Source organism: Gadus chalcogrammus, chromosome 11 (genome assembly GCF_026213295.1).
Source record: "Gadus chalcogrammus isolate NIFS_2021 chromosome 11, NIFS_Gcha_1.0, whole genome shotgun sequence".
NCBI classification, from domain to species: Eukaryota; Metazoa; Chordata; class Actinopteri; order Gadiformes; family Gadidae; genus Gadus; species Gadus chalcogrammus.
This window is the reverse complement of record NC_079422.1, coordinates 26,384,875-26,403,385: the sequence shown is the minus strand read 5'-3', so window position 1 is coordinate 26,403,385 and position 18,511 is coordinate 26,384,875. Positions and strand designations below refer to the sequence as shown.

General features: G+C 52.4%; 2 protein-coding genes across 2 annotated transcripts; both read left to right on the top strand.

The window, feature by feature from the left end:
• Positions 1 to 49: 49 nt before the first annotated feature.
• arhgap25 (Rho GTPase activating protein 25) lies at positions 50 to 7,972 on the top strand. The gene is made up of 8 exons (XM_056601747.1): positions 50 to 321; positions 1,060 to 1,264; positions 2,330 to 2,459; positions 2,546 to 2,619; positions 2,785 to 2,906; positions 3,985 to 4,142; positions 4,892 to 5,550; positions 6,358 to 7,972. The coding sequence occupies exons 1-8, from the start codon at positions 177 to 179 to the stop codon at positions 6,512 to 6,514; spliced, it is 1,650 nt and encodes a 549-aa protein (XP_056457722.1). The 5' UTR covers positions 50 to 176; the 3' UTR covers positions 6,515 to 7,972.
• Positions 7,973 to 13,614: 5,642 nt separating this feature from the next.
• bmp10 (bone morphogenetic protein 10) lies at positions 13,615 to 16,970 on the top strand. Its single transcript, XM_056601748.1, has 2 exons — positions 13,615 to 14,509; positions 15,361 to 16,970. The coding sequence occupies exons 1-2, from the start codon at positions 14,101 to 14,103 to the stop codon at positions 16,461 to 16,463; spliced, it is 1,512 nt and encodes a 503-aa protein (XP_056457723.1). The 5' UTR covers positions 13,615 to 14,100; the 3' UTR covers positions 16,464 to 16,970.
• The last annotated feature ends 1,541 nt before the right edge of the window (positions 16,971 to 18,511 follow it).

Here is an 18,511-nt window from a genome sequence, read left to right as displayed (position 1 = left end):
CGTGTAACCTACGATGGGGCTCGGTCTGGGGATAGCCCGGCCACTGGGGGGCCACACTCAAGGGCCTCATAGGGCCCCATGTTGAATGATGTATGATGTATGTTGTATGTTGTATGATGTATGTTGTATGTTGTGTGTTGTATGATGTATGTTGTATGTTGTATGTTGTATGATGTATGTTGTATGTTGTATGCGTGTGTCCTCCAGGGAGCAGCAGGGAGCGGGAGCGCTGTCCGTACGTCTTCATGACCAGCTCCCAGACGGACCTGGAGGAGTGGGTGCGCACCCTGAGGAGAGCCATCGGGACCCCCACCACGGGAGGTACCTGCTCCCCTAACGCCCCCATGGGACCCCCACCACGGGAGGTACCTGCTCCCCAAAACGCCCCCATGGGACCCCCCACCACGGGAGGTACCTGCTCCCCTAACGCCCCCATGGGACCCCCACCACGGGAGGTACCTGCTCCCCAAACGCCCCCATGGGACCCCCACCACGGGAGGTACCTGCTCCCCTAACCTCCCCATGGGACCCCCACCACGGGAGGTACCTGCTCCCCTAACGCCCCCATGGGACCCCCACCACGGGAGGTACCTGCTCCCCTAACCCCCATGGGACCCCCACCACGGGAGGTACCTGCTCCCCTAACCCCCCCATGGGACCCCCACCACGGGAGGTACCTGCTCCCCTAACGCCCCCATGGGACCCCCACCACGGGAGGTACCTGCTCCCCTAACCCCCCCATGGGACCCCCACCACGGGAGGTACCTGCTCCCCTAACGCCCCCATGGGACCCCCACCACGGGAGGTACCTGCTCCCCTAACGCCCCCATGGGACCCCCACCACGGGAGAAAAGCTATTATAAACGATAGTAATGAGGGTTAGCTCCTCCTCAGTGTTGATCCTCCCTTCTCCCCCTCCTCCTTTCCTCCTCCTCTCCTCCTCCCCTCCTCCTCCTCCCCCCCTCCTCCCCCCCTCCTCCCCTTCTCCTCCTCCTCTCCTCCTCCCCCCCTCCTCCCCCCCTCCTCCCCTCCTCCTCCTCCCCCCCTCCTCCCCCCCAGTGTTCGGTAAGAGTCTGGGGGACACGGTGACGTACGAGCGGCGCTTCGGGCCCCAGCTGGTCCCCATCCTGGTGCAGAAGAGCGTGGAGTTCATCCGGGAGCACGGCCTCGGCGAGGAGGGCATCTTCCGCCTCCCGGGGCAGGACAACTCGGTGCGGCGGTTCAGGGACGCCTTCGACGCCGGGGAGAGGCCGTCCTTCCCCAGGTACACGGAGGCACGGTCCGTCAGGGCGGCATGTTAGGCGGGGGACCCCCCCCCCCGCCCGTTCTGCCGGCGATTTGAATCCGCCCTGCAGAAGGGTCGGGAGAAGAGCAGTACATTTCTATCTGTTGCTTTCTACGTTTTGCGGGAGACAGTCACCCTGCTGGTTTCCCCCCCTGGCGCGCTATTGGCTGGTTTAACGCAATGACGACAGGGAAGCGACGGCAAGCAGCCAATCGCGTACAGAGTCAGTTGAACAGGGCCCGTTGATCACGCCTCTGGCGCTGAAGAGAATGACAGCAGCCTCCCCAGACCAAGCTCAATCTACGATTGGGCTTGCTCAATCGTAGAGCTAGATAGATAGATTGAGCAAGCTCAATCTATGATTGAGCTTGCTCAATCTATCTATCTAGCTCAATCTATCTAATCAGATTGATCGAGCTTGCTCAATCAATCTAATCAGAGCTTGGTCTGATTAGATTGATTGAGCAAGCTCGATAATGCTGTCATTTTCTTGCAATAGCAAGGCTAGCGGCATGTGGCTCAGAAGTTAGAGCGAGTCGGCTGGTAACTGGAAGGTTTCTAGTTTGATCCCCGGCTCCTCCTCACTGAGTGTCGAGTTGTCCCTGAGCGAGACGCCTCACCCTGACTGCTCCTGACGAGCCGGCTGTCGCCTTGCATGTGTGACACCTCAATCGGTGTGTGAATGTGTGCATGAATGGGTGAATGTTAGATAAGCGCTGCACAAATGCAGTCCTTTTGCTCCCCTGAAGCATTCTGCTTCTGTCACTCACACGTCGGTCCAGGTCCTGTGAATCTGTCAATTATATGTTGGGCGATGTGAAACCACTGATATGACCAGTCTCTTATTTCTGTGTATTGTTAGTTCTCCTTTTCACAAATGTATACAGTCAGTCACAGGAACAGTTTCCTTCTTCTTTTCTGCCTCACTGCACAAAAATACATTTATCCAAGTCATCTATTGGTCATCAAGTTTTACAGGCGCCAAACCATATCTCTCACTGAAAGTCTGCTTGGAATAATTGAAATCATTATTTCGTCCTGCAGTGACACTGACGTCCACACGGTGGCATCGTTGCTCAAACTGTACCTGCGGGAGCTGCCGGAACCCGTGGTTCCCTGGAGCCAATACCAAGACTTCCTGAGCTGCACCTACAAGATCGACCCCAGCACCACGGTATGGCCCGCCCCCCACCATGACAGCCTAACCCTTATTTCAGAGGTTATATATTTATATTATACGTAAATGTTCCTCTTTCTCAGGGCCTGGAGAGCTTGGAGAAACAGATCGCCCTCATTCCCAGGATAAACTACAACCTGCTGGGTTACATCTGCAGGTGAGAGATCGCAACATCACGTTAGATCGCTATTGTATTAAATAAGATACGATTATTGTATTAATCCCCCAGAATGGCAGGCAGGTTAAGGGTAGTAAGCAAACCAATGAACACAAAAAATAAGTAAAAAAATAAATAAGATACCAAACATAAAACGGGGTCTAGGTTCCTGTTCGAGGTGCAGCTGGAGTCCAAGGTGAACAAGATGAGCGTGGAGAACCTGGCGACCGTGATGGGAATCAACCTGCTGAAGCCCCAGATAGAGGACCCCATCACCATGATGAAAGGTACACACACACACACACACACACTCGCACGCACGCACGCACGCACGCACGCACGCACGCACGCACACGCATGCACGCGCACGCACACGCGCGCACGCGCACACATACGCATGCACGCGCACGCACATGCCGGCACACACACACGCACACACACACACACACAAACACACATCAACCTGTTGATGTGTGTTTGTGTGTTTCCTTCGACAACCATGATGAAGGAAACACACACACACACACACACACACACACACACACACACACACACACACACACACACACACACACACACACACACACACACACGCACATTAACACCATCGCTCAGACTGCTGAGCAACTGCATTTTGTCGTCTGCATAAAGGATATATTTATCCTTTTTGTGATCATGAATGCTCTTCTGAGCTCCGAGTCAAAGTTCCTGTTTCTAACATTAGGACCCTGAAGCGGCCAAGCCGGTTCCGACCGGTCAATCCAGGTCAAGTAGTGACTAAGAAACTCAGTGAAATTAGTGAAATGAGGTTTTGCCTGAACGACTGTATGGATATTACTATTAGTACATTAATAGCTAATACTTAAAGGTTGTATCAGCGATTCTAGGCTGAAACATAAATGAGGACATTCATCTGATCGTTCCTCGCGATCCACTAGCTGCCCGCCCCATAAGCAGGTCGTCAAGGAAACGTGTCTCTGTAGGCGGCCTGTGCTCCGATCGTACACAAAAACAAATGGTACTACCAACCACTCAATACCAAAACAAATAGTATTCCAACCAATCGCACACAAGGGGTGGGTGTTGTGGGGTTTTGCGCTGCGTTAATGATTGTTTTTACTGGATGCACCGAACACGGAAGGGAGGGGCGAGGGGGGCTCTGTTTGTTTGGGATCTCGCTTCAAATACCAAAAGGAGGGACGTCACCCAACATCGCTGATACAACCTTTAAATAAAATAACGTTACATTCACAACCACAAAAGAATACAGCAACGCTTTGCCTTGGGTCTGAAGTCCCCCAACACCCCCTGACCCCCCCTGACCCCCCCTGACCCCCCCTGACCGTCCCTCTGCGTGCCCCCCAGCCACTCCCCAGATCCAGCGGCTGATGACGCTGATGATCCGGCACCACGAGGAGCTCTTCCCCCCCGCCCGGGACCTCCCGCCCTCGCCCCCCGCCAGCAAGACCCGGAAGAAGAAGAGCAGCGCCCCCCGAAGCTTCGTGGGCTGGGAGGGGGCCGAGGTAGGACCCCTGGTCTGTCATTGGGCCCCTGGCCTTTGGTTTGGCCCCAGGTTTGTTGTTAGGCCCCCGGCTGGTCGTTTGGCCCCTGACTGTTGATTTGCCCCTGGTCTGTCGTTTGGCCCCAGGGCTGTGGTTTGGCCCCAGGGCTGTGGTTTGGCCCCAGGGCTGTGGTTTGGCCCCAGACTTGTCGTTTGGCCCCAGGCCTGTCGTTTGGCCCCAGGTCTGTCGTTTGGCCCCAGGGCTGTGGTTTCGCCCCAGGCCCAATGTTTGGCCCCTGGTCTTTCGTCTGGCCCGAGGCTGTTATTTGGCACCTTGCTTTTGGTTTGGCCCCTTGCTTGTCGTTTGGCCCCAGGTTTGTCGTCTGGCCCCAGGTTTGTCGTCTGGCCCCGGGATTGTCGTCTGGCCCCAGGTTTGTCGTTTGGCCCCAGGTTTGTTGTTTGGCCCCAGGTTTGTCGTTTGGCCCCAGGTTTGTCATTTGACCCCAGGTTTGTCATCTGGCCCCAGGTTTGTCGTCTGGCCCCAGGTTTGTCGTTTGGCCCCAGGTTTGTCGTTTGACCCCAGGCCTGAGGCCCGTTTCAAGGAGCAGGTTAGACTATCTTCAGACCTAGACCAGGACTCTGACTGGAGCGGGTCTCTGCAGTAAAGAGATGCAGAGGTTGATGCGTAACGTCTGCCACACAAGTGGGACGTTCTCATGAACCTGACGGGAGGGCCGTACGCTCATCCTGCGCCCCGCGCCCCCCCCCCAGATGGCCGACGCCTCGCTGTCCGAGTCCCCCGAGGAGGACGAGGACAACGACAGCGCGGAGGACGGCAGCCCCACCGAGCCCTTCCCCTCCCGCCTGGACCCCTCCGCCTCCAGCCCCCGCAAGCGCACCCAGACGCTGCCCAGCTTCCAGCAGCCCCCCCGGGGGGCCGCCAAGAAGGGGGAGGCCCTGAACCAGCGGAGCCGCACGCAGGACGTCCCGGAGGAGAGGATGGGGACGCTGTCGGAGGACATCTTCAAGATCCTGGACCTCCACCGGGTGGCGCTGTTCGGGAGCAAGACGGAGCGGGAGGCGGGCCAGGAGGGCGGGGATGTGAGACGGAGAGGAAGCCGGGGCTCCGCCTCTTCCCCCAAATCCCCGAGAGTCCCCCGGGCGTCTGAAGACCCCTCAGCACCTGCTGAACCACAGAGCCCCCAGGCCTCCAGCGGCTCAGGTCCTGGTCCTGGTCCTGGTCCTGGTCCTGGTCCTGGTCCTGGTCCTGGTCCTGGTCCTGGTCCTGACCCTGGTCCTGGTCCTGGTCCTGGTCCTGACCCTGGTTCTGCTAGTCCAGGTCCTGGTCTTACTCCTGCTCCTAGTCCAGGTCCTGGTCTTGGCTCCAGCCAGCCAGAGAGCCAACAGACCCTCCAGCAGATCATTGAGAGGTGAGATGGCGTTACTGAAAACCTAAACCTTTGTTTGAGGTTCAGTTTTAGGTGAACATACACACACACACACACACACACACACACACACACACACACACACACACACACACACACACACACACACACACACACACACACACACACACACACACACACGCACACACACAACTCACTAAAACCTCATAACATAAAAACACACAGAACCATAGTGCACCAGAGTGCACGTGAATCACGGTTCAGTTTGAGGTTCGGTTTGAGGTTCGGTTTGAGGTCAGTTTGTGTTTGAGGTTCAGTTTGTGTTTGAGGTTCAGTTTGAGGTTCAGTTTGAGGTTCAGTTTGAGGTTTAGTTTGAGGTTCAGCTTGAGGTTCAGTTTGAGGTTCAGATTGTGTTTGAGGTTCAGTTTGTGTTTGAGGTTCAGATTGTGTTTGAGGTTCAGTTTGTGTTTGAGGTTCAGTTTGTGTTTGAGGTTCAGTTTGAGGTTCGGTTTGAGGTCAGTTTGTGTTTGAGGTTCAGTTTGTGTTTGAGGATCAGTTTGAGGTTCAGTTTGAGGTTCAGTTTGAGGTTTAGTTTGAGGTTCAGCTTGAGGTTCAGTTTGAGGTTCAGCTTGAGGTTCAGTTTGAGGTTCAGATTGTGTTTGAGGTTCAGTTTGTGTTTGAGGTTCAGTTTGTGTTTGAGGTTCAGTTTGAGGTTAAGATTGAGGTTCAGTTTTAGGTTCAGATTGAGGTTCAGTCTGAGGTTGTACTTGAGTTTTGTCTTGGTGTTTGTGAGTGTCCATCCTCCTCTCCCCCCTCCTGCTCCTCCAGCCTGCAGCAGAGGAACGCTGAGCTGACCTCCACCGTGACCCAGCTGACCTCCTCCCTGGAAGAAGAGCGCCGCCGTGTGGCCGCCCTGGAGGCGTGTCTGAGGAGCGCTGGCCGCAGCCACGACCACCCCCCCCCCGACCTGAACACAATACTGTGACACATCACCCAGCGGCCATCTTGGATGGGCATCTCGGGCAGCCATCTTGGATGGCCATCTCGGGCGGCCATCTTGGATGGCCATCTCGGGCGGCCATCTCGGTGCTCAACGGTAACTGGGTGGAGGAAATCAAAGCAGAACACATCCAGTTAGCTCCACCCAGCTCCACGTAGAACCAAGATGGCCGCCTGTCAGGGATGGCTCGTTCTCACGGGAACCTGAACGCCGTTCTTTAGAACACAATTACAATTAGAATTAGGGCATTTAGCAGACGCTTTTATCCAAAGCGACTGACATCGGTTAATACACACATTGACACACCGACAGTGAGTCAACCATGCAAGGCGACAGCCAGCTCGTCAGGAGCAGTTAGGGTTAAGTGTCTTGCTCAGGGACACATCAACACTCAGCTAGGAGGAGCTGGGGATCGAACTAGCAACTAGCTCTACCTCCTGAGCTAAGCCCGACCCCTCAACACGGTTGCTGAGTTACGAGTGCGTGTAAGGCCTGTATTGCCCAATGTTTATCATGTTATTTTTATTATTATGTTAAGAGATTCACATTGAGGACCACCGCTGTTTTATCACCTTGCTCACAGACAGACTATGCTTTTCCTCAGCATCTTAAAATATTTTAGTATCGAATGTATCAAAATTACAGTATCGAATGTCAAGTAATTTAAAATGTTTTGTGCCATGAATAAAGTTCAACAAACCTCTTTAACCACTGAAAGCTGCGGGATCCATGTCCACATACTGGGCTGCCCTCTCCCAGGTCCTCATAAGACGTACCAGTGTTGGTGTGGGGGGTCAAAGGTGGAATGGCGTTCTGTGATGTCATGTTATTGTTTCTTCTAGTAGAGTACAGTTCCTGTCTGGGAGCGGCTGAGCGAGTCATAACGAACACTCCTGGAAGACCACTAGGAGAAATAGGCAATATGTTCTGTCAACTGATGTAAGTAGTAGTCATAACCCTAACCCTAACCCTACATGATGTGAGCGAGGCTGTGAGGGAAACAGAAGGCCACATGGCCAGAGAGGAAAACAACAGGGGAAGAGGAGGGAAAACCAGAGATAAGAGGATTGTCCGAGAACCGTCGTGGAAATAGTCGGGATGCCTTCACCACCTAAGGCAAAGAACAGACAACCCTATGGTCCCATTGTGTGTGGTAGCCATACACACTCAAAGACACACACAAAGACACACACACACACACACACACGAGATAGCTGCTCGTCCGTTCAGTTTGTGGGTGAGTGTGAGCGTGAGTGTGAGTGTGTCTGTGTGTGTATGTGTGTGTGTGTCTGTGTGCGTGCGTGCGTGCATACATGTGTGTGTGTGTGTGTGTGTGTGTGTGTGAGTGTCAGCATGAGTGTATGTTTGTGTGTGAATGTGTATGTTTGTGTTTGCGTGTGTGTCTGTGGTTGTGTGTGTGTGTGCGTGCGGTGTGTGTGTGTGAGTGTGTGTATGTGTGTGTGGTTGTGTGCATGCCTGTGTTGGTGTTGGTGTCAGCGTGTGTGTGTGTGTGTGTGTGCGTGTGCGTGTGCGTGTGTGTGTGCAGTGTGTGTGTGTGTGTGTGTGTGATTGTGTGTGTGGTTGTGTGCATGCGTGTGTTGGTGTCAGTGTGTGTGTGTGTGTGTGTGTGTGTGTGTGTGTGTGTGTGTGTGTGTGTGTGTGTGTGTGTGTGTGTGTGTGTGTGTGTGTGTAAGCTACAGGCAGGAAGAGGGAGCCCCAATCCTCCTCATTCCTGGCCGATATCCAGAGTGTATCTACGGGGTCGCAGCAGGCAGCTCTGGAATGGACCCCCCTCGCGCACACACACACACACACACACGCACACACACACACGCACACACACACACACGCACACATGCACGCGTACATCCCCTCATCGCGTGCGTTTGTGATCGGAATGCGAGGTGCCGGACGGAACACGACTGTCCCTCAGAGATATGCACGGGATGGTGTCAGATGGATTTAGTATGCGTGTGTGTGTGTGTGTGGGTCTGAATAAGTATGTGCGTTTGTGTGTGGATGTGTTAAAATGTGGGGGTTGAGGTGGTGCTGGTGGCGGTAGTCGTGGTGGTAGGGGTGGAGGAGTTGATGAGGCGGTGATGGTGGATGAGGTGGAGGTGGTGGTAGTTATGATCGTTTTGGAGGCAGCGGCGGTGGTGGAGGTGTTGCAGGTTGTGGTGGTGTTGGAGGAGGTGGGGCTGGTGTTGCAGGTGTAGGTGGTTGTGGTGGTGGGGTTGAAAGTAGTAGTTGGGGTGTAGGTGATGGTGTTGGAGGAGGAGGTGGTGGGGGTGGAGGTGGTGATGGCGTGGAAGGTAGAAGTGAAGGTGGTGGAGGTGGTGGTGTTGCAGGTAGTGGTGGTGGTGGTGTAGGTGGTGGTGTTGATGTTAATAGAGGTGGTGTAGGAGGTGGAGGGAGGCCAATGAGCAGCTACTGTATCTCCTCCTATCTCTGCCCCCCCCCCCCCCCCCCGGCTAGTTGTGTACTCATGAATGTCCCTCAAAGAGGAAGTTCTGCTACGTCAGGCAGGGTGACGGAGACATTGGGGTTGTTGTTGTTCTTTTGAGACAGGAAGCTCAATGTATCAGCGCGTCTGACATAAACATCAACTAACACACAGAACACATCAACTAACACACATAAACTAACACACATCAACTAACACACATCAACTAACACACATCAACTAACACACATCTACTAACACACATCAACTAACACACATCAACTAACACACATCAACTAACACACAGAACAAATCAACTAACACACAGAACACATCAACTAACACACAGAACACATCAACTAACACACAGAACACATCAACTAACACAAATCAACTAACACACATCAACTAACACACAGAACACATCAACTAACACACATCAGCTAACACACATCAGCTAACACACAGAACACATCCACTAACACACATCAGCTAACACACATCAGCTAACACACAGAACACATCAACTAACACACAGAACACATCAACTAACACACAGAACACATCAACTAACACACATCAGCTAACACACATCAGCTAACACACAGAACACATCCACTAACACACATCAGCTAACACACATCAGCTAACACACAGAACACATCAACTAACACACAGAACACATCAACTAACACACAGAACACATCAACTAACACACATCAACTAACACACATCAACTAACACACAGAACACATCAACTAACACACAGAACACATCAACTAACACACAGAACACATCAACTAACACACAGAACACATCCACTAACACACATCAGCTAACACACATCAGCTAACACACAGAACACATCAACTAACACACAGAACACATCAACTAACACACAGAACACATCAACTAACACACAGAACACATCCACTAACACACATCAGCTAACACACATCAGCTAACACACAGAACACATCAACTAACACACAGAACACATCAACTAACACACAGAACACATCAACTAACACACAGAACACATCAACTAACACACAGAACACATCATCTAACACACAGAACACATCAACTAACACACAGAACACATCAACTAACACACAGAACACATCAACTAACACACAGAACACATCAACTAACACACAGAACACATCAACTAACACACATCAACTAACACACAGAACACATCAACTAACACACATCAACTAACACACAGAACACATCAACTAACACACATCAACTAACACACAGAACACATCAGCTAACACACATCAACTAACACACAGAACACATCAGCTAACACACATCAACTAACACACAGAACACATCAACTAACACACAGAACACATCAACTAACACACATCAACTAACACACATCAACTAACACACAGAACTCATCAACTAACACACAGAACACATCAACTAACACACAGAACACATCAACTAACACACAGAACACATCAACTAACACACAGAACACATCAACTAACACACAGAACACATCAACTAACACACAGAACACATCAACTAACACACATCAACTAACACACAGAACACATCAACTAACACACATCAACTAACACACATCAACTAATACACAGAACACATCCACTAACACACATCAGCTAACACACAGAACACATCAGCTAACACACATCAACTAACACACAGAACACATCAACTAACACACATCAACTAACACACATCAACTAACACACAGAACACATCAATTAATACACATCAACTAACACACAGAACACATCAACTAATACACAGAACACATCCACTAACACACATCAGCTAACACACAGAACACATCAGCTAACACACATCAACTAACACACAGAACACATCAACTAACACACATCAACTAACACACAGAACACATCAACTAACACACAGCAACAAACACACAGAACACATCAACTAACACACATCAACTAACACACATCAACTAACACACATCTACTAACACACATCAACTAACACACATCAACTAACACACATCAACTAACACACAGAACACATCAACTAACACACATCAACTAACACACATCAACTAACACACAGAACACATCAACTAACACACATCAACTAACACACATCAACTAACACACATCTACTAACACACATCAACTAACACACATCAACTAACACACATCAACTAACACACAGAACACATCAACTAACACACATCAACTAACACACATCAACTAACACACAGAACACATCAACTAACACACATCAACTAACACACAGAACACATCAACTAACACACATCAACTAACACACAGAACACATCAACTAACACGCATCAACTAACACACAGAACACATCAACTAACACACATCAACTAACACGCATCAACTAACACACAGAACACATCAACTAACACACATCAACTAACACACAGAACACATCAACTAACACACATCAACTAACACGCATCAACTAACACACAGAACACATCAACTAACACACATCAACTAACACACAGAACACATCAACTAACACACATCAACTAACACACAGAACACATCAACTAACACACATCAACTAACACACAGAACACATCAACTAACACGCATCAACTAACACACAGAACACATCAACTAACACACATCAACTAACACACATCAACTAACACACATCTACTAACACACATCAACTAACACACATCAACTAACACACATCAACTAACACACAGAACACATCAACTAACACACATCAACTAACACGCAGAACACATCAGCTAACACACATCAACTAACACACAGAACACATCAACTAACACACAGAACACATCAACTAACACACATCAACTAACACACATCATCTAACACACAGAACACATCAACTAACACACAGAACACATCAACTAACACACAGAACACATCATCTAACACACAGAACACATCAACTAACACACAGAACACATCAACTAACACACATCAACTAACACACAGAACACATCAACTAACACACAGAACACATCAACTAACACACAGAACACATCAACTAACACACAGAACACATCAACTAACACACAGAACACATCAACTAACACACATCAACTAACACACATCAACTAACACACATCAACTAACATACAGAACACATCAACTAACACTCATCAACTAACACACAGAACAAATCAGCTTACACACAGCGTAATAAATAAACTACACACGCATCGATGCTGCAGGACAGTCCCTGATCTTCACACTTCAGCTCTCAACGAACAAAGGAGACGTCCTTCATCATATTCTCAATGGTATACTTTAACAGTTCCCAGTGTTGCCTTGGAACGGATTGAAGCGTACTCTCCTAGTTCTTCATCCTTATCATATCTCCATTGTGCACGGCTTTGAGGTCCATGCTGCCAGACTGAGGGAACGTCATGGTGTTTCTCACGGTGAGGCCTCCTGCTTACCGACCGCTGACTGAGAACCAAGATTTAAGGATACAGCCGTAGAAACTATTAAGAGACAAACAGCAAACCACCGACAAGAGAGTTAAGCTTCTCGGCAATTCTAGAAGAACGCAAGGTGTTTGGAGCATTCATATACAGCACACACTAGTATGACTGTAGGAGCTTAAGAACAAAGACACAAGTGGGCGTGGGTCATAATAACCCCTTTATATACGATAGAGTTACAGTTAAACTGAAACAGGAGTTCACTTACATTGAGGGCATTTAAATCCAAAGCAACTTACAATAAGTATGTTTGTCAGACGAAGAGAAACAATATATATCGCTGTCGGTACAGTAAGGATGTTCATAGAACCAAGTACCAAGCACTAACAATCTCTAGGTTAACCCATTCCCTGTGTGCAACAAAGATAGCTAGGATAAGATGCTGCACAATGCTCAGTACTATTTTAAGTGCCAGGACGTACAACATACAATAAGTGTGCACATTAAGTGCCAGGACATACAACATACAATCAATGCTAAGAGGGGTGTGGGTGGGGGTTAGGCAAGTTCTGAACATGTGAGTCTTTTGAAGGAGTCTTAAGTCTTTTGACTCAAGCCTCACTTACTAAGTATTCTGAAATCTTGTACAGATACAAGGCTTCCTTCGGCACCTCGTTACATTTCAATTGTACTCAGACTGGTCCTCTCCGTTCATATTGAGCAGAACCAACACGTTGAGACCAAGAGGCCCGTTCAGGAAACAGATCTGAACCCGCTGCTAAACTGATGAGGGAACCATCCCAGGCGCACCCAAACAGAAACCCACGTCCACGAGGGACAGCCCTGCTCGGTGTTTACAAGATGCTCATTAAGGAAGTTAACAGATAACAATTGACGCACAGCCACACACACACATGCACCCAAACACACACTCACACGCAGACACTCGCACGCACACACACACACACACACACACACACACACACACACACACACACAGACACACACACACACGCACGCACGCACGCACGCACGCACGCACGCACGCACGCACGCACGCACGCACGCACGCACGCACGCACGCACACACACACACACACACACACACACACACACACACACACACACACACACACACACACACACACACACACACACACACACACACTCAAAGACACCATAAGAACTGAGCAGTGCAGTGCCCTACCGTATCATAGATAAGGCGCAGGCAGAAAGGGCGAGCAAGCTGGGAAAAGCCAGCAGAAGCCTAGAGAGAGAGAGAGGACCACACACACATCCACAGCAGAGGAGAAGCCCTTGCGGAGCCGCGTGCCGGACCCCCTCTCAGTGGACCTCCAGCCTTGGGTGGCGGACAGCAGAGAAGGTGCCCCCGAGGATAAAGGCTCCGGGGTCTGGAGAGGATCTCACCCCCCGTGGGCCACCCAGTGAGGGGCATGCAGAGCTCCAGGGGAGCCCCAGTCTGCCCAGACGCCCGGGTCGCGTCCCCCCGGCCGCACCGCCACTGAGAAGGAGCCGCTTGATTGGTTGATATTAGATATTTTTTTCGGGGTGTTTTTACGCAGACGAACCGTATTGAAACGTTGGTGGCGACGTTTTGAATCAGAGTTTGGAGGAACACGGTTCCGCTGTGTCCGGACTGAACCGGTTCCCCTCTGCTGCTGCCGTGCCTCTCCCATGGCGAGCGGCTGGGAGCCCAACGCGGGGAGCCGCCTCAGCTCCAAGACGCTGTTCCTGCTCCTCTCCGCCCTGCTGCTCCGGGGGCCCCCAGGCGGCTGGGGGAGCCCCATCCCTCCGCCCCTGCCCCGGCCCCGGGCCCCTGCCACGGCGGCCAGCGGCGGGCCGGGGCAGGACGGGGCCCCGGGCCCCCCTCTGACGGGGCCGGACGGGGAGGGGGGCGGCGGGGCGCAGGGTCTGCCGGACGACCTGGAGGAGCAGCTCCTCCACACCTTCAACCTGACGGGGGCGGGCGGGGCCGGCGTGCGGGTGGAGCCCCCGGAGTACATGATGGAGCTGTACAACCGCTTCGCCAACGACCACAGCGCCATGCCCACCGCCAACATCATCCGGAGCTTCAAGAACGAAGGTGAGCACCGAGCCTCCACCTCACGCATCTGTGTGTTACAGATCTGTGCTTTAAGGGTCAGAGCAGGACCGACAGCATCTTTTATCATCTCTGTAACGATAATGCAGTCATTTAACATTTTGGACCCTTGACTGGACGGATAGGGTTAGGGTTAGGGATAGGGTTAGGTAAGGGTTAGGGTTATGGTTAGGGTTAGGTCAGGGTTAGGGTTAGGGTTAGGGTTAGGGCTGAATGTCAGAACCATGGGTCAACATAGAGGTGAATCTTAACTGAATCACTCTAGACACCACTGACAGTCTGGTGTCTAGAGTTCTCTGGGTGTGCGGTGGGTCCCACTGACACACTGAGACGGTCCTCAGTGTGCTTAAAGAGCACCTATTATGCTTTTTCGACTTTAATGACCTATAAACGTTGTTATAATGATTTATAGTCATGTTTAACCATTCTAAAGTGTCACATAATGACGTTCATGCATTTAGACGTGTTCCCTGCTGACCGTCGGGGGTGGCTGTGCAGAGCGCTAAACACTCGGGACGCCGGTCGCCATTCACTTGTTCAAATTTCCGGGATTTATCTACGTAGAACAATCCAGATTTTCCTAACCAATCACAACGGAGCGGGGTTGGCAGGAGGGGGGCGAGGGGGCGGAGGAGGACGAAGCCGAGCGTTGACAGAGAATGTTGAAAGCGCCCAGATGAGAGGAAGAGTTTCATGAAAATCGACATAGGTTGTTGTGCTGTGATTCGTGTCAGGTTGCGCTACAGGAGTCATTAATAAGAAATGAAGGGTCTTTTTAAGAAGCCCTGACCTGGGGGCCGATGGCCTAACCTCTGGGCCCCTTGTCTCCCCAGCTCCGGCCCTCGGGGAGGCGGAGCCCAGCGACGTGCGGCGCCACCCCCTCCTCTTCAACCTTTCCGTCCCGCGTCACGAGCGCATCACCGCCGCCGAGCTCCGCCTCTACACGCTGGTCCAGAACGACCGGCACCTGTACAGCGGCGTGGACCGCCGCGTCTCCGTCTACGAGCTGGGGCCCCCCGACGGGGGCGCCGGGGACCCCCCGCCCCCCAGGGGGGACGCCTTCCCGGCCCCCCCGGGTCCGGCTCCGGTGGAGCTGGCCTCCCGCCAGGTGTACGGCGTGGACGACGGCTGGGAGGCCTTCGACCTCACCGCCGCCGTGCAGCGCTGGCGGAGCTCCGAGAGCGGCACCACCCACCGGCTGGAGGTGCACATCGCCAGCCTGCCCCCCGCGGAGGAAGGCGGGGGTCCGGGGGCGGAGCCCGGGGGTCTGGAGGCGGAGACCGGCCGCAGCGACGCGCCGCCGCCGCCGCCGGAGATGGGCGACATGAAGATCGACGCCAGCCCGGAGGAGAAGCACAAACCCTTACTGATCGTCTTCTCCGACGACCAGAGCGGCGACGACCGGCAGGACCGCCAGGAGCTGAACGAGATGATCGACCACGAGACCTCGGACCTCGCCCTCCAGCGGGACAACCTGGAGCCGGGTCTCACCGGCCTCTGGGGCGAGGGGCCCCAGGAGGACGGCCTCGGCGAGGAGCCCGACGAGGAGGACCTGCTCCAGATGCGCTCCAACATGATCTACGACACCACGTCCCGCTTCCGGCGCAACGCCAAGGGCAACTACTGCAAGCGGCGGTCGCTGTTCGTGGAGTTCAAGGACATCGGCTGGGACAGCTGGATCCTGGCGCCCACGGGCTACGACGCCTTCGAGTGCAGCGGCGTGTGCACCTACCCGCTGACCAAGCACGTCACGCCCACCAAGCACGCCATCGTCCAGACCCTGATCAACATCAACAGTCCCCAGAAGGCAGCCAAGGCCTGCTGTGTGCCGACCAAGCTGGAGCCCATATCCCTGCTGTACCTGGACGACACTGGGGTCGTGACCTACAAGTACAAGTACGAAGGCATGATGGTGGCCGAGTGCGGCTGTAGATAGTTGGAGGGCCGTGGACTGACGCATACGTTTAGGCCGCAGTCGGTAGGACAAGGCGGGACAGAAATAAGCCTTTTCCTGTCTGAATCTATGTATGCTCCGAAGCAAGTCAGGTGGTCTGTAAAGAGTGTAGAGGAATGTTATGCATCAAATGGGGAGGTTTTGCTAAACTTGTATCAGATTGATTAAGGATCTAGAGTTGACCCAAACAAGGAGACTTTGTACCAAACTGAGTATTTCATCCTGAAACGGACCAATGGCTGAAGCACCATATCGAGGGAGGCTTGGTGGGAACTGCTCTGCTTACCCTAACCCCCCCCCCCGTCCCTCCTGTTTTGACACCAGTCCCCTGACATCAGCCTTCCTCTCTGTTATCAGAGCCCCCGCTGGAGGCCAACGCAATTCAGCACTTATGGCGGAGCTGCCTCGGCCAATGACCTTTCAGGGGCGACCAGCCCTGCCTGTCCAGAACCCTGGTCCGGACCCCCCTCCACCCCCAAGACCCCTGGTGCACCTCCACCCCCCAAGACCCCTGGTCCACCTCCACCCCCCAAGACCCTCCACCCCCAGACCCCTCGGCCCAGACCCACCTCCACCCCCCTGGTCCACCTCCACCCCCCTGGTCCACCTCCACCCCCCACCCCCCTGGTCCACCTCCACCCCCCTGGTCCACCTCCACCCCCCATACCACTAGTCCACCTCCAACCCCCAGACCCTCCACCCCCATACCCCTCGGCCCAGACCCACCTCCACCCCCTAGACCACCCCAGCCTTCCCTGTCCAACCTGGGGTCAAAGCCTTATCTCTCCGACCCCCCCCCCCCCCCCCCCCGGATGGCATGCGAGGCTGTCCTGCGCGTTCCTTCACAGACGCGGTGATAACAAGGTGTCGGGGCTGGGAAACATGTGCCCTGCCACTCTGAGAGATGGAGCCCCTCCCTCACTGGGCTCAAGGAACTCCTGGCCTGGGATGGCTGGTGGTGGGGGGGGGGACTCTGACCCTGTAGTACCGCCTGGACAGATCTCCATGTCCCAGACACCAACCCCCCCCCGTGTCACGGGGCAGAGGTTGGCGGTCCTCTGTCGCCTCCAGGGTGCTGTTTGGCCTTATCTTCAAACACACGCCGAACGCGTTATGATTCAGACCAGCTGCTGGACTCAGTATTTATTGTTCTAATTTATTTTTTATTTTTGTTACACAATGTAAGATGTTATCGCATGTTGTTACGTGTTTCCACCGGGGAACGGGATCTGTGAATTGTCTTCTCTTTGTCCTTAATTCCTTAATAATATTTACCGAAAAGTATACGTTTCTTCGTAAATATACCGACCCGTAGACCCAACCCTGTAGGAGTTTGTAAACGCTGTTCTTCGCACAGCCTGTTCAATATTTAACAGGGTCTTGTATTTGTTGTAAATAATGTTATTTATAAATGGAAGTTGAACATCATCATTTTAACAAAGCTGTTATTTTTACCGAAACGTTGTCCCGGAGTCTTCGTTTTTTTTTCGAATCCCTATCTCTGAACGAAAGGAGTATGAATCACCTCATCCTTTATTCTGCGCTGTGGGACCGCAGTCACAATCGCTTAGGCCGAGGCTCCGCTATCAGCTACCAGGCTCCGGGTCAAACAGGACGCCCGGACCCTGGGAAAGGGAGCCCGGCGTGGCCCCCACCGTCCTCCAGGCGCTAATGAACACACAGGCGGTTCCTGCCGCTCGCACTGACAGCCAGCGCTCTGAGCAGATGGCTCCGGGGGGAAACCTGTTCAACAACAGACCGTCCGAGAAGTAGACTGGGACCAGGCGGCCCTGGGAGCCCCCCCCCCTAAGTGGAGGGAATACAAGATAAGCGGCAGTTCCATTATGGGAAATACTTTATTTTATTTGTCGATGGTGCAAACAAAGTCTTGTTCAATGAAAGTGATTAAGGTTGAAGGGTTGAGAGTATGCCTGTCAAACAAAGGCTACTCAAAAACTCAAATAATTCACGACAGTCTTAGATGCTAGTGCTGCTAAACAAAGTCATTGCTGATGCAACACTTGGCAACA

What these genes read in the sequence shown, in the direction of transcription:
- arhgap25 (XM_056601747.1), top strand. Translation starts at nt 177, where the DNA reads ATGTTGTATGTTGTATGCGTGTGTCCTCCAGGGAGCAGCAGGGAGCGG. An exon ending in CTGCTGGGTTACATCTGCAG is followed by an intron (nt 2,620 to 2,784) that starts GTGAGAGATCGC and finishes AACGGGGTCTAG; the next exon opens with GTTCCTGTTCGAGGTGCAGC. An exon ending in TGGGCTGGGAGGGGGCCGAG is followed by an intron (nt 4,143 to 4,891) that starts GTAGGACCCCTG and finishes CCCCCCCCCCAG; the next exon opens with ATGGCCGACGCCTCGCTGTC.
- bmp10 (XM_056601748.1), top strand. Translation starts at nt 14,101, where the DNA reads ATGGCGAGCGGCTGGGAGCCCAACGCGGGGAGCCGCCTCAGCTCCAAG. An exon ending in CCGGAGCTTCAAGAACGAAG is followed by an intron (nt 14,510 to 15,360) that starts GTGAGCACCGAG and finishes TTGTCTCCCCAG; the next exon opens with CTCCGGCCCTCGGGGAGGCG.